At 32.3% G+C, this 14,996-nt stretch overlaps 2 protein-coding genes across 3 annotated transcripts; one reads left to right on the forward strand and one right to left on the reverse strand.

The window, feature by feature from the left end:
- Positions 1 to 223: 223 nt before the first annotated feature.
- LOC110020740 (post-GPI attachment to proteins factor 3) lies at positions 224 to 9,252 on the forward strand. The gene is made up of 5 exons (XM_020718981.1): positions 224 to 592; positions 6,569 to 6,830; positions 7,419 to 7,618; positions 7,942 to 8,129; positions 8,763 to 9,252. The coding sequence occupies exons 1-5, from the start codon at positions 498 to 500 to the stop codon at positions 9,047 to 9,049; spliced, it is 1,032 nt and encodes a 343-aa protein (XP_020574640.1). The 5' UTR covers positions 224 to 497; the 3' UTR covers positions 9,050 to 9,252.
- A 1,578-nt stretch (positions 9,253 to 10,830) lies between these two features.
- On the reverse strand, positions 10,831 to 14,805 carry LOC110018039. 2 transcript variants are annotated; one of them, XM_020715292.1, is made up of 4 exons: positions 14,482 to 14,805; positions 12,591 to 13,707; positions 12,067 to 12,208; positions 10,831 to 11,465 (listed from the first exon to the last, which is right to left on the reverse strand). In XM_020715292.1, exons 2-4 carry the CDS (start codon positions 13,686 to 13,688, stop codon positions 10,867 to 10,869), a joined length of 1,839 nt encoding a protein of 612 aa, XP_020570951.1. In that variant the 5' UTR covers positions 13,689 to 13,707; positions 14,482 to 14,805; the 3' UTR covers positions 10,831 to 10,866. The 2 variants fall into 2 exon arrangements, with proteins under 2 accessions (XP_020570951.1, XP_020571017.1); XM_020715358.1 differs by having other exon boundaries at positions 12,591 to 13,718.
- Between the last annotated feature and the right edge of the window lie 191 nt (positions 14,806 to 14,996).

Here is a 14,996-nt window from a genome sequence, read left to right on the forward strand (position 1 = left end):
AATTTTAAAGTTATTAAGTTATAAACATGATTATTAACTTAAAAAATTTAATCTTTTCTGAATGACATTTCCTTGCTTTCAATAAGCTATTTACCAAATAAAAATTGAATTTTTTTACTGAGCTATGTTAATTAACTTTCAGATTCACAATGAGTTGCATTTTCTTCCCCAAACTTGTTTTTTTTTTCACTGGGTTTTATCATGCGTTTTGATATTGAAGGGAGAATTTGAAAATTGGATGAAAAGAGGGTGCTAGATTTGTAAATGTCTATGTTCAGGTTGCTATCCATTCAAACAGCCCTTTTTTTTTTCTCTCGCAGACCTATCTTCAGCGGGAGTTCAGTCGTCTCCGGCCCTCCTAGCAGTTGTATCACGATCCTATAGCATCGCTTTTCAGGCCGGTGGGAGTCAGCCCTTCTTCTTCCTTGACCCGCATCCTTGGAGCTCCGTTTGGGAACCCTGACCTTCTCTTTCTCATATTCTTCCTCTCGATCGAGATGACGGGTCAGTGGTTTCTTCTTCTTCTTCTTCTTTTCGGATTTCTTGTCGGAGGTCTTCACGCCAGCGCCGGCGATGCTGATCCGATCTATAGGTAAGTTAACCCCTCCCACTTCCACGTTGTCTACTGTTTGATTCTTTGCTCGTCTATGTTTATAGATCTGAAAAATGTTCTATGATTCTTCTTGGGTGTTGCGCTGTTGTTGTTGTTGTTGCAGAAATTATGATTATACGTTAATTTCGGATTATGAATGAGAAAAGTAGTTATTTAGGATTATCAGATTCATCTCCCTGTGTTTGGAGAAGTTTTCTTGTATAGGGAAGAAAAGCGATAAAGGGAATATCTTTTTATCGAATTCTGAGTTTATTAGTTCATTTCTGGTTGACTCGTATGAAAGGTTGCTGATAGTGGAACTTAAGATGTCAATCCATATAGTTAATGAAAAACCTTCTTTTAAACCTTCCTTTATGGACAGAGGGAAGCCAGAATCTAATTTATTGGATTTAATTTCTGTTTGAAGATTGGGTGTTTGTTGCAAATAATAATTTTATCACTTTTGAAACACACTGCAAATCTAGGAGCTCACATTGATTGGATTAAGTGAATCAATAGGCTGTATTTTGGTAATTTAGTGTAGCTTGCAGTTTATTGTGCAAGTGAGGTCGTGATTTAAAAATTGCACAATATGAAGCCCGCCTCAATATTTTTTTGAAAAACTCATAATGAGGTTTAAGACCCACATAATACGAGTCCCGCCTCAATTTATGCTTGCATTAGTTCTGGTGAGGCGTGCACTAGTAGATCTAGAATCTTTCTTAAAATAAATATAAGTAAAATAGCACTTATAAACATTCATTGCTTATCCATATAATATACAATTGAGGATGTAACTTCGTTGTTACTACCAACATAGTCATTAATTAGAAATCTTATAAATATCAATATTTATTAAATAAGAGGAAGATGCTTAGATTTAAGGTGAGTAGGAGAAATGGGAGAGCATGGATATAATTGAAGATAAAATGAGAGAGAAATCAATTTTCTATGCGGATGATTCCAATAAAGGCTCATTAAGTAATAAGAGTGATGCAAAATTTTTTAATTAAAAATTCTAACCTTAGTGAATTATTATGTTTTTATTTTTATGGAGGATGGTAGAACTGAGAGAGGGACTATTTGTGCTGAACTTATTTTAAGTTGTATGTTATTATGTCTTATTTTGATGTTTGTTTAACTATTCCTATTTAATAATTTAATATTTGAATGTTTATAGGTTACTTCTTACTTTGAACAATTGATTACTTTCGCTATATTCGAATGTTAATATATTAAATTTTAATGTATCAATTGATTATGATGTTAATATGTTTCCTCTTACTATATACATAACTTAGTAATAATAATAAAATGTTTCATTTTTACCATCGCATTAGTAAAAAAAAAAGTTGAGGAGGCTTTAAAGAAAACCAATAGTGGAAAGTCTGTAGAAACTGATGATATCTCAATTGAAGGTAATATTTAGGAGATTTGAGAGTTTCTTGGCTTACTAAACTCTTTAATATTATTTTAAAAACTAAAAAGATGCCTGAGGAGTGGAGGAAGAGTATTTTGGTCCCCATTTTTAAGAATAAAGTAGATGCACAAAAGTGTGCAAATTATAGATGAATTAAGTTGACGTGTCATACTTTAAAATTATGAGAGGGTAATTGAACATATGCTAAGACATATTACAAAAATTTCTCATAATCAATTTGGATTTATGTCAGGCTAGTCTACTATGAAACCTATGCATTTATTGATAGGTTTGATGGAGAAGTACAGAGAGAATAGAAGAATGTACATATGATTTTGATTGATTTAGACAAAAATCCAACAGATTATGAGAAATCTTATGATAAGGTTCCAAGAGGTATCCTTTGGAGAGTTCTAGATAAGAAAGGTGTTGGTATGACTTATATTCAAGTTATTAAAGGTATGTATACTAGAGTTGTAACTTGTGTTCGAACAGAAGGAGGATTGACCAAATATTTTCCTATTTCACTTGGATTACATTAGGGATGGGATTTAAGCCCATATCTTCTTGCTTTGGTTATGGTTGCTCTTACTGGACATTTACAGGAGGATGTACCTTAGTGTATGCTTTTTGTTGATGATATTCTTCTTGTGGATAAGACTAGGGAGAAAGCCTAAGAAGAAAAAGCCCGGGAAAAACTTGAATTATGGAGGTCTACATTGGAGTCTAAAGTTCTTCGTTTAAGTAGAACTAAAACTGAATACATTGTTAACCTCAATTTTGAGGTCATTTCCTTTTCTAGGGTCTTAGGATCTAGCTCTAACTATGCAATTATTAAAAGGCGTGAACGCTTTAGATATCTCGAGTCTATTATTCAAAGTGATGATGATATAGATGAGGATGCTATTAGTAGAATTCAAGTTGGTTGTTTGAAGTGGAGGAATGTTTCAGGCCTATTGTGTGATAAAAAAGTACTGCTTAGACTAAAAGAAAAATTTTATAAGATGGTGGTGAAACCTGCAATGCTCTATGACGCTGAATGTTAGCCTTTAAAAGAGAAGCATAAAACTAAGTTAAGTGTTGTCGATATGAGAATGCTTAGAGGGATGAGTAGCTTTACACTTAGAAACAAAAAATGAAATGAATATATCTATGATAGGGTTAGTGTAGCTCTAGTGGCGGACAAAATTAGAAAGAGTCGCTTAGATGGTTTGGTCACATTAAAATCTGACCATCTGATGATCTGATTAGGAGAGTAGATGTTTTAGATTCGACTTATGTTAAGAAAGACAGAGGTATATCTAGAAAAATTTGGGCATATTGTATAAAAAATGATCTTAATTTATTAAAATTAAATGAAAACATGACACTCAATAGGATGCAATCGAGAAAAAGGATTCATGCAGCCGACCTTACTTCGTGGGATAAAGGCTTGTTATTATTGTTGTTGTTGTAGTTACTTAATTGATTGGGTGGTTATTTATGGAAATTACGCTTGCCCTCAAATGGTCCAAATATGTTTTCTATCTCACTGGATGATTGCATTTTTGGGCCATCCCTTTACATATGATGATAACAATTTTTGAAGTAAGAGATATTATAAAATTTCATATAATTAACAAGATTTTGGACCATTTGTGGGCAGGCAAATATTTCATTAATTTAGCTTGTTTTCAAAGATTTTTGTGCATATGGTCTGGTAATTTGAAAGGGAAATGAATTCTGACAATCAAACCAAAATTCATTTATGGTCTAGCTAGTTCTTTGATTGATTTGATGGTTATTTATGGAATTTTTGCCTGAGCTCAAATGGTCCAAATATGTTTTCTATTTCACTAGATGATTATATTTTGGGCCATCTCTTTATATATGATGATAACAGTTTTTGAAGTAAGAAATATAATAAAATTTCATACAATTAACAAGATTTATGTTTTTCTCTTCCTTTTTTCAATGGTTGTTGGACCAATGACTTATCCTATAATCATATAGCCTTGATAGATGTAATATTCAACAATTTATTAAATTATAGCATTTGCAAATTTCAAATATGGAATTTGTATTTTTTACAAGGTTATTCAACACTTACATTGTTGTCATGCTTTCGGAACATATTTTTATTTATTTTTATGGGATAAATTCCAATGCACGAGCATGTATGAGCATGCGCCCGTTTATCTCCTCTTCATCCTGGAGCTGTGTGTCAATGTGCCTTTTTCTCAGGATATATATCTATAAACTGGGAGCTGCATAAAGATATTGATTACCAGCTTGTGGTTTTATTAAAATACTTTATGCTTTTTGAGCAAAGCATTGTTAAATGACATATGAAGAAGCATGACATTTTAGATGTATTCTTTGCTGTTTTTAACGCTTATAAAATCATATAATCATACTCACACATCTTATTGTATGCTTCATATGGTATAGGTCTTTTTTCTTCTATTTCTTTATAAAAATTTTACTATTTCTTCTTTCTCATACTTCTTTCCTATCCCCTTCTCTTAATAACATCTGGGTTGATCCATTTCTGTAGTTTGTTTGATAAAATAATAATAAAAAAGTAATTTTTATTTCATATATCAGTACTAAATTTTTAGAAAGCACGGAACCTTAGTGCTAATTAGATACCTTCCATCAGTTACACGTGACAATTGTTTTATATTTCTGGAAGCAAAATGAGCATCATTGGACATCCTTGGAGCAATGATTTTGTTTCCTTCAAAGAGATATGAAATTCATGGACATCATTAATCACAATTATGTGCCAAACATACAAACATAGCTTGCAAGATTTTTGTTTTGGAAGGCGTGTTTACATGTTTCCCAAGCTTCTCAATTTCGAAGGTCTTATGTTATGCAAAAAAGTTACTTTTTTGTGAAAATGAGTTTTAACGCTGCAAACATAGGTAAAACTTGGGCCCTGTTTGGAAGAGTTTCTATATTGCTTTCCATTTTACAGAAAGTCAAACAGTTATGTTTTGCTTCAATACTTCTATAGAAACACTTTTGAAAAGCCTTCTTTTTTTTTTTTCTTTTAGCAGCTGATGCGTTTTTTTGAATAATTTTAAGATACGATTTTTCAACAAATTTTTATAAAAATAAAAGCTCCTCCACACGAAGCCTTAAAGGCAAATAGCATAGCTTAGGGTATGTTTGGGATCAATTATATTTTTTTACTGTGTATTTTACGTGTTTTTATTTTTGTTTCTAACATTAAATTAATGTATTTTTGAAAATACTCAAAATAATTTTTAAATATTTTTAGTATTTTTTAAAACAACCATATATCAATCAAACATGTCACATATATTTTGTTTCAAATTTAAATATAAAAAAATGAGAAAAATAAAAAAAAATGGAAAATAAAATATAAAAGTAATCCCAAACGATTCCTTAGCAAATGAACATCTTTTTTTTTAACCACAGTTCTAGTCATTTTCAAATCATCAGCATTTTTCAATATACAAACTTCCCATTAGACTTGTCCCATGGGAAATAAATCATTGAAAGATGGATTGTATGTCTTTATTTTTTTTTTTTTTGTTTGAGGAACATTTAGTGCCTATTTTGGGCAAATTTTTTGTTTTTCCAAACAATGAGCACAATGTTGCCTCCTGTGAGCAATCTTTCAATAGTTATTGAATTTAGGGAAATTTACATATCTAACACCAAAAATTTGATATTTACAATTATAACACATTGATGTCATAAATCTATTCATGAGAAGGTGTATTTCAATTTTAAAAAGATGTGCTAGTGGTATTTTTGATGTGATGTTAAAGATTTGAGTGATATGCTTGTAAATATTAATGTTTAGGTGTTATACATGTAAATATATTAGAATTATGTGAAATGTGTGTAAATGCCCCTTGAATTTATGGCCGACTTAGAACTTGATGCTTCAACCTCATCCTGCTCTTTTAAGTCATCACCAATTAGATAATTCAGGATTTTGATTGGTAATCAAAATTTCTCCAAAATATTCCTAAGCTTTATATTCAAATTAGAAGGTATTTAAACCGGCAATTAAAGGTCAAATTGCTTTGCGAAACGTTGTACGGCTGAAGCATCTGGAAATTTGATAATGTCGAGGATATATTTAACTGCTCCAAATTTTACATATAACAGTCCTTGTTGCTCAATGTTTTGGTTTTCTATTAAGTATTCTAAGCTATCTAAGAATTACTTTTAAGTATTTTCTTTTTAGCAAGATGTTTTTCTTTCAACTTGTTTTTTTTTAATATTAAGATGTAATTAGAGAAAAGTGTTGAAAGAGTCCCCGTCTTTTTGGAGGGGGTTATTTTAATCCCGTAGTATATAAAAGTATCAATTTAGAGAGTTTGAGGATTAGTTTGACACTTTTATAGACACGGAGATTATGACCCCACATGAACGCTTAGGGGGACTATTTTGCTGCATTACGTAATTAGTACAGAATCCAACTTGTTTGAGCTTGTAATTAGTACCATGTTTTATGCAGTTTGTTCCTATTGTAAACCTGTTTTTACAAAAAATAACTGCCATTTTACACTTACCACTCCTGTCTGCTCCAGAACCTGTGTTGAACAGTGTGAAAAGACAGGAAATGTGGGAGACATCTCTATCCCACACTGTTTGTTCTCTTCAAATGATGAGGCTGTTAATAATACATGGTACATGCAAGAACCACTTTATTTGCAGTGGAAACAATTAAATTGCAGAAGTGATTGCTCCTATCATTGCATGATCCAAAGAGAAAGTGAAAGGGAGGGTCTTGGCCTCAGTCCTGTTAAATATCATGGAAAATGGCCTTTCAAGCGTATCTATGTCTTCCAGGTCTGTAATTTCCATAATATCCCGGATGATGTTGTAATTTCTTTTTAATTTTAGGGAAATTTACATACATAGCATAGTACACAAGTCTTATGTCACATATCTCACCAAAATTTGAGTGTTGTGTGTGTAAATATGAAAATTTAGGTGTGAGATATGTAAATACATAAGAATTGTGTGCTATGTATATAAATGCCCCTTAATTTTATTAAAAGAGTGAAGTGCCAAAATAATCATATCCTTTGACTATTCACATGGGATCATTTTAGTCCTAGAGTATAAAAGTTTCAAATTGGTCCCCACATTTTTTTAATATGGGCTGAAAGAGTCTCCCAATTAAGACTATAGCTGCTATTAAAAGAGTTCGAGGACTAAACTGACACTTGGATAGACTACAAGGCTAAAATGAACCACTGTAAAGATTTGGTGGACCATATTGACACTTTTTCCTCTATTAAAATCTACAAGTTCATTTTTTTGCAATTTGTTCAGATTGTGCTGTATTTTTACTGATTTTTTTGTGAATTTTTTCGCTCCTCAATCTGCAAATTTTAACAATGTTCTTCCCTGCTTGTAACTTTTGTTTGCTAGGAGCCTGCTTCAGCCGCCTTGTCTGCACTGAATCTAATGACGCACTTCATTGGATGGCTCTCATTCTTTGTTTTGGTGAATTACAAACTTCCCCTTAGGCCTCATAGCAAGAGGACTTACTATGAATACACTGGGTTGTGGCATATCTATGGTCTCTTATCCATGAATGCCTGGTTATGGAGTACCATTTTCCATACAAGGTAAGCCATTAGTATTAGGGGCATTTACATAATAGCACACAATTCTTATGTATTTACTTATCTCACATTTAAACTTTAATACTTACACACATAGCACTTTGGTGCTAACCCTATGCATGAAAATGTGTATTTTGCTTTTAAAAAGCTGCATTAGCGCTATTTTTGATGTGTGTGTAAATAAGAAAGTTTAGGCGTGAGATATGTAAAAACATAAGGATTATGTGCTATGTATGTAAATTTTTCTTAATCTTAATCATGACACGGAGTCTGTTCTATTCACCCTCTCCCCCATTAAGAGTAATATTTAATGGTATGATTCTCAGAGACTTTGAAATGACGGAAAAACTAGATTACTCGTCAGCGGTGGCTTTACTTGGGTACTCTTTGATTCTATCTTTGCTACGGACGTTTGAGGTGAAGGATGAAGCGACGAGGGTTATGTTTGCAGCCCCTATTTTGGCTTTTGTGACGACACACATACTGTTTCTTAACTTCTATGAACTTGATTATGGTAAAGTTTTGTTGATCTACTGTTGGTTTCCATTTCATCATTATATGTTAACCATCTTATAACAAATGTCATTTTCATTCTTTCCTATGTATTACTATATGAGATGTCAAGCTTGGCTTAGGAAAATCTATTTTAACAATTAATATCATGTTATTTTATGTCTAAATATTTCTTTTCTTTATCCTCAAGCTCTAATTTTTATTGCTCATCTAATGGTTGCATCTTACATATTGTTTTATACATGTCTGACCAAATGTATATCAGCTGGTATAATATACACTAACTCATTAGAGCAGTTAAAATTTATGCCACATTGGGGAACAATTATAGAAGTTTTTCAAAAAATTTTACTAGGAAGAGGTTTAAGCACCCAAATAAAGGGGACATTAAGATGCATGCGACCCACTTCTTATGTATTTACATATCTAACCCTAAACTTTACTTTTCTCATTTATACCACTGACACAAAAAATGCAACCATTTCAACTTTAAAAAAGTGAAATACAACTTTTCATGCATAGGTAAGCTGGTATGTATGTAAAAAATGAAGTTTGTGTTGCATACGCAAATACATAGGAATTGAATGGTATGTGTGCAAAACAACTCTCGACGTCATTGATTTTGGTTTTGCAGGGTGGAACATGAAAGTGTGCATCGTAATGGGCATGATTCAGCTGCTCGTGTGGGCGATCTGGGCCGGTATAAAGCGTCACCCTCATCGCTTCAAGCTCTGGACCGTCGTGTTCGGAGGTGCCATCGCCATGCTTCTTGAGATCTACGATTTCTCGCCCTATAGCGGATATGTGGACGCGCACGCAATGTGGCACGCAACCACCATTCCCCTCACCTATCTTTGGTGGAACTTCATAAAATCAGATGCAGAATACAGGACTGCAATGCTTGTGAAGAAGGCCAAGTGAGGTAGAAAATCTGGCATTTTTCTACTGTGCTGAACACAGCATTTAGATTGGTTTTAGAGTTGTTTTGCACACTTTCACCACTTTTTCGTGTTCTTTGGTTCTCTTTTGTTGAAGATAAAATTGAGGTTTTTGTGTTTAAAACTAGTGTTTTTTTCTGTAATGGATTTGGTTAAATTATTCAATGTGAATGCATGACCTTTGTTTGGCCCTTTTTCTTGCCACTTGTTCTTTGTTCTTGCAGCTATTATTTTTTTTTGGAAAATTTAGATAAATACCCCTCAAATCCTATGTATTTACATATGTTATACCTAAACTGGTATTTTTGATTTGATGTGAAAGATTGGGGTGGTAAAATGTAAAAAGTAAAGTTTAGATGTTATTTATATTAATTTATAAGAATGGAGTGGAATGCAGAGTAAATGCCTCCTTTTTTTAGGCATTTATGTAAATTTTTTTTCCATTTTAAAATAGTATTTATATACATATGTAATATCTAAAGTTTGATATTTAGATTTATAATATTTTGGTTTCATGAGTCCTTGCATGAAAATGTGTTTTTTACCTTTATTTTTGAGGTTTTGAGTGTTTGCATGTAAATAAGAAAATTTTGGTTTTAAATATGTAAATATATAAGAATTGTGTGGCATGTATGTAAATTAACTCCTTTCTAGCAAATTTTTATTCCAGGCAAATCTCAAAATCATTAAATCTAATTTTTCCTCATTTTAAATAAATATATATTTTTTTAAGGCTCATAGTGATAAAAAATTCGGTCAAAACATCATGAACTAATAAATAAATAAAGCAACAAATTATTAAGTAGATATATGAGAACTTTTATTTATTTATTTTTTTAATGTTTTGATTTGAAATAAAATATATATGATATGATCCAAAAAGAGTTATTTTGAGCATTATATATATAAATATATATAAAACTTCATTTTTTTAAAAGAGTTATTTTGAGCATTATATATATAAATATACATATATATATATAACTTCATTTTTTAAAAAAATGATAAAGATATAAAAATTTTAAATGCGAAATGAATATATTCGTGATAGAGGTGTTGTAGCTCCAGTGGCAGACAAAATTAGAGCGAGTAGTGTTAGATGGTTTGGTCCAATCAAACGTCCACCATCTAATGATCCGGTGGATGTTTTATATTCGACTTATGTTAAGAAACCAATCAACCGTCCACCATCTAATGATCCGGTGGATGTTTTATATTCGACTTATGTTAAGAAAGACATAAGCGGACCTGAAAAAACTGGGTATATTGTATAAAAAATGATTTTAATCTATTAGAATTAAATGAAAATATGACAAAATACACTAAATAATTATATTTTCAAAAAATTAAAATAAAAATTATCCCAAACAAAAATAAAAACCATCACAACAATAACCAAGTTGCTGCACCAAAAAAGCATGAACAGTTAATCTAAGAGCTAAAATAAAACTTTTTATTAGATAAAAAAATAATTCTTCTATACAATGATGGATAAAAAATAAAGGAAATACAAAGCATTTACACACATTCCACTCAATTCTTATGTATTTACATATCTAACACCTAAACTTTGAATCTAACACCTAAACTTTGATCTAACACCTAAACTTTGATTTTTTACATTTATACCGCCCAAATATTTCTTATCACATAAAAAATATCACTATTTTAACTTTTAAAAAACAAAATACACCTTTTCATGCATGGGTAAGGAAGCATATATGTAAAAAAAAAATCAAATATTAGATAATTTGTAAATATATAAGAATTGAGTAATATGTAAGTAAATCTTCCTATATTCTAATGCACCAAATCAAATGCAACCTCTCCAACCATCCCACAAATTATTTCATCCCCCATCTCCTCAACAACAGCCCCAAAATCCTCCCCACAAACACTACAAATCCATCCAAAATCCCATGAAGCATTCAAAGACACATTTTTGCACCTTAAATCTCTTTCCAATCTCAGATAAAAATCATCTTCTGATTCAGTTCTGTAATAATCATTCATTTCCTTCACACCATTACTGATATCTTCCACTAACTGTTCTAAAGATGTCAGAAATTTTGAATTCTGTATATAATTTCTGCAGATAGGATGATTCAAGAGGCCAAGTTGGTAAATTTTTCTAGCCATGAACTCCATGGCACAATCAATCAGAAGTTTGTGAGGGTTTTTCGCTCCAAATGGTTCGAAAATACGGTTTTGACTGGATTTAGCATGATGTTTTCGAACATCGAATCCGAAAAGTGCTTCTGCTTCAGTTAAGAAATCTGGGCTGGTTAGAAGCAGCAGTTTGATGTCTTCTTGAGTTCCAGTTGTCTTTTTTAAAGCTGGCGTTTGATTATGATTTATTGATAGTCTGTGCTTGCCACCTTTGATATCCTTTGGGATAACTTCAAAAAGAGTTTTTTGATACCATTACCGTGTTTTCTTTACAGAAAAATATAATAATTCCATCATTTTAGCTGATTAGCAATGGCTAAATGATAGAGGCATTTACATACATACCACATAATTCCTATGTATTTACATATCTTTTATATTTATACCACCTGAATGTTTCATATAACATCGAAAATTCCAACAGTTTGACTTCTAAAAAGTAGTGGGGTGTTTACATACATACCTCCTAAATCCTAATGCATTTACATATCTAACACTCAAATTTTACTTTTTGCATATATACCACGCAACTCTTTCATTTAAAAAAATAAATACCACTATTTTAACTTTTAAAAAATGACATATAATTTTTCATGCATAGTACATGTAAAAATTCGTATTTTGGTATTAGATATGTGAATTCATAGAATTAAGTGTTATGTAAATCTTTCAAATACTTTTTCATGCATAGGTAAGGTGGTATGTAAGTAAAATTTGAAGTTTGGGTGCTAGATATGTAAATACATAGAAATTGAGTGATATGTATGTAAATCTTCCAAGTGCAAATAAAATTCACAATAATACTACTTTATAAGGAAATTATGGTTTTACCTCCATAGCCAATTTTAGAGCCTTCTGCAAGTTGTTGTGGGAAGCCATGAATGGATGGAGTGCTTAAATTCCGCCGAAAAACACTCACCTTGTTGTTAGGTTCAGTTCTTCCGCTATCTCCTTTGCACTTTGTATTGCAATTCTGAGGGCAATAAATATTAAAAAAAAATACTGGTAAATATTATGCATCTCTCTTCAACCATAAGAAATACCACTGCTATTAACTTTTTAAAAGTTCAGCTTTTCATGCGTAGGTTCATCACACCGGAGTTATAAATTTAAATATAAACTTTTAGATGTTAGGTGTGTTAAAGCAGATGAATTGTGTGGTATGTATGTATGTAAATTTCCCTTCATTCAATAAATACTTTGGCAAGGATCAATAAGAGACAAGATGAGAGGTTTTTTTTTCGAGAAAAGTGAGCTCAAAGAACAATGTGTGATTCAAACCCACAATCTCACAGTCGAAAACTACACCTCCGACTATTATTTCGCGGGTAAGTGCTCTGAGGATGTGAAGTTACCTTGATGTTTTTTGATCTCCCAGAAATCTTTTCCCATTTCTTCTTATCATCGATTAAATAGGTAGCAGAATTCTTCATCATGGTTTTCACATCAGTGGTCGATACAGTCTTCTTAGATTTAATACAGACAGCTCGAGCTCCACCTTTTGCGGCGGCGAGCTTTTTCTCGGGCTTCGCTGGCGGTTCTTGGATTCTTTTAGTCTGAAAAAATAAAACTTTGTTAACCTTAACTTCCTTTCTCTCTTGAGGAGATTTACTGTTCAAGATGATAACTTTATTTGAATCTACAGCCACTGATTCCTTTCTCAAGTGTTTATGAGTTCCAGAAGCTTTGTTCATTCTCTTAACCACTTTCCTTCGCTTTGTGTTATCTCGATCGCCAAAAATCTCCTTTTTTAAGGCCAAATCAGCTGGAATTTTTTCTTTCTTCTTGTGATTTTCTCCTTTCTTCTCATTTTCTGGTTCCAGAGGCTTCATGATCACAATGTTTGGTGCTTCGCTTCCATTCTCATGTGTTCTTCGTGCGTAGTCAGTGAAGCACGACTTAATCGTCAGGTTCTCATAATCAACACTTTGTTCATAAAAGTTCTTATCACTCTTCTGATCTTTCTTTATTGATTGAACAGCTTGAGATGGAACTTCTTGCTTATTGAATTTATCACTGATGGAGCTCTTCTTCTCATAAAAATGGTTCCTTGAAGAGCCATTAGTGAATAAACTATGGATAATATCATCATAAATACCTACTCCAAATCTTACCAAACCACATTGTTCGATGGCATTGCCTTCTTCCTCTACCTCTTTTTCGTTAGCGAAGCAAAATTCACGCTTTTGCTCCATGAAGGACATCATTCTCGAGGTTTTCTGCAGCCTTCTGACGGTTACTAAGGATTCATGGAGGGCTAAGGAATCTCTCAGTATATCCTTTGCGATAGATTTCGATGGAGAATCGAGATTTGGAGCTTTGGACCATGATTCGATCATTTGGGTTAGTTTCCGAACTCCTCGAGAAATCTCCAAGAGCTTTAACTCACTGCTATCTATGTAGTCCATTGACAATCCTATTCTGATTTTATCAAAATTCAATTCCTTCCTCATGGAGATGAGAAGATCTCAGCTAGAAGGTGACTGAAGGATAAATTTATTTTAGAAATTGATGATATAGTGTAATTAGAAAATAATTTGGCTAAAGATGAAACAACTAAGATAGGCTTCAAAGAGAAAACAATTCACATATATGAGAAAAGAAGGTCAGAGAATACTTTTTATAAGACAATGAGAAGAAATGACATCTAAAATAAAAATTTAAAAACAAAATTGCCAAAAAAAAAAATAATAATAACTCATGATTTACTGAGGGGTTGTTTGGTAACGAATTTAATAAATTCTATAAATCCAGATTTACTGAATCCTCCTGAAAGTAGGATTTAATAAATTCAAGACTTAAGTGAAAACTGAGAAGAAATTGGATTTACTAGATTCAGGACTTAAAAGTTGCCACTTTGTTCTTTCTGGCAAGATTTAAGCTAAATTCAACTTAAATCTCTTACCAGACAGCCCCTAGATTTGGAATTTCAGTTTTTACTAAACCCTAGTTGAGTTAAACCCTAATTGTATCCAAAAGCCCCCTTCTGGACAAGCAAAAAACCCTAGAAGAAGAAATCATGTCTCAACCTACAATAATAGCAATCTCTACTTCTAGAAGCCAACAATCCTTTGAAAAAAATGCACTTCAGATACAGAAAAAAGAGAATAATTTTTTTTTAAAAAAAAAGACAAAAAAACAGTTGACATTCTATCAGAAAATGAATTAAAATCCTTTTCCGGAAAAATTCCTCAGCGAAACTTCATCCTTCCACTAAATCCCAAAAGAAATGAAGAAAATAAGTACCTCGGCACCTGTCGGAAATCATAACCGCCATGAATTCGGAACTCCATAGCTCCAGAAGCTGGGAGATAAAACCAGAGAAGCTTAGGAGGAAGACGACTAATCTTCTTCACGTAATCAGCACTTTCTCCTTCGCAGCATTGAGATTAGAAAAGGGATTAGCTGTACAGCTGCTCCCTTCGCGTATCAGAGTTTGGCTCATAAATCTCTGGCATGGCTGCCGGGATGTGAGTAATGTAGATAGAGTGAAGGGTAAATTTGAAGAGTGAAGAGGTTTTGCCGAAGTAACAGAGTGAAGAGTGAAGGGAGAAGAGTAATGGCTGGCGGCCATGGGGGATTAGGATATACTTAAATAGGTTATCTTGGACGGAAGAGATGGATTGCAGTAGATTCTTTTGTTGGTAGCTTTGAGTTTTAGCTTTTTCCTTACATGCATACCCTCATTTTCTATATATTTACATTTGTGATCCTTAATCTTTATCTATATATATACATATATATATATATATATATATACA

Source organism: Phalaenopsis equestris, unplaced genomic scaffold, assembly GCF_001263595.1.
Source record: "Phalaenopsis equestris unplaced genomic scaffold, ASM126359v1 Scaffold000001, whole genome shotgun sequence".
NCBI lineage: Eukaryota > Viridiplantae > Streptophyta > Magnoliopsida > Asparagales > Orchidaceae > Phalaenopsis > Phalaenopsis equestris.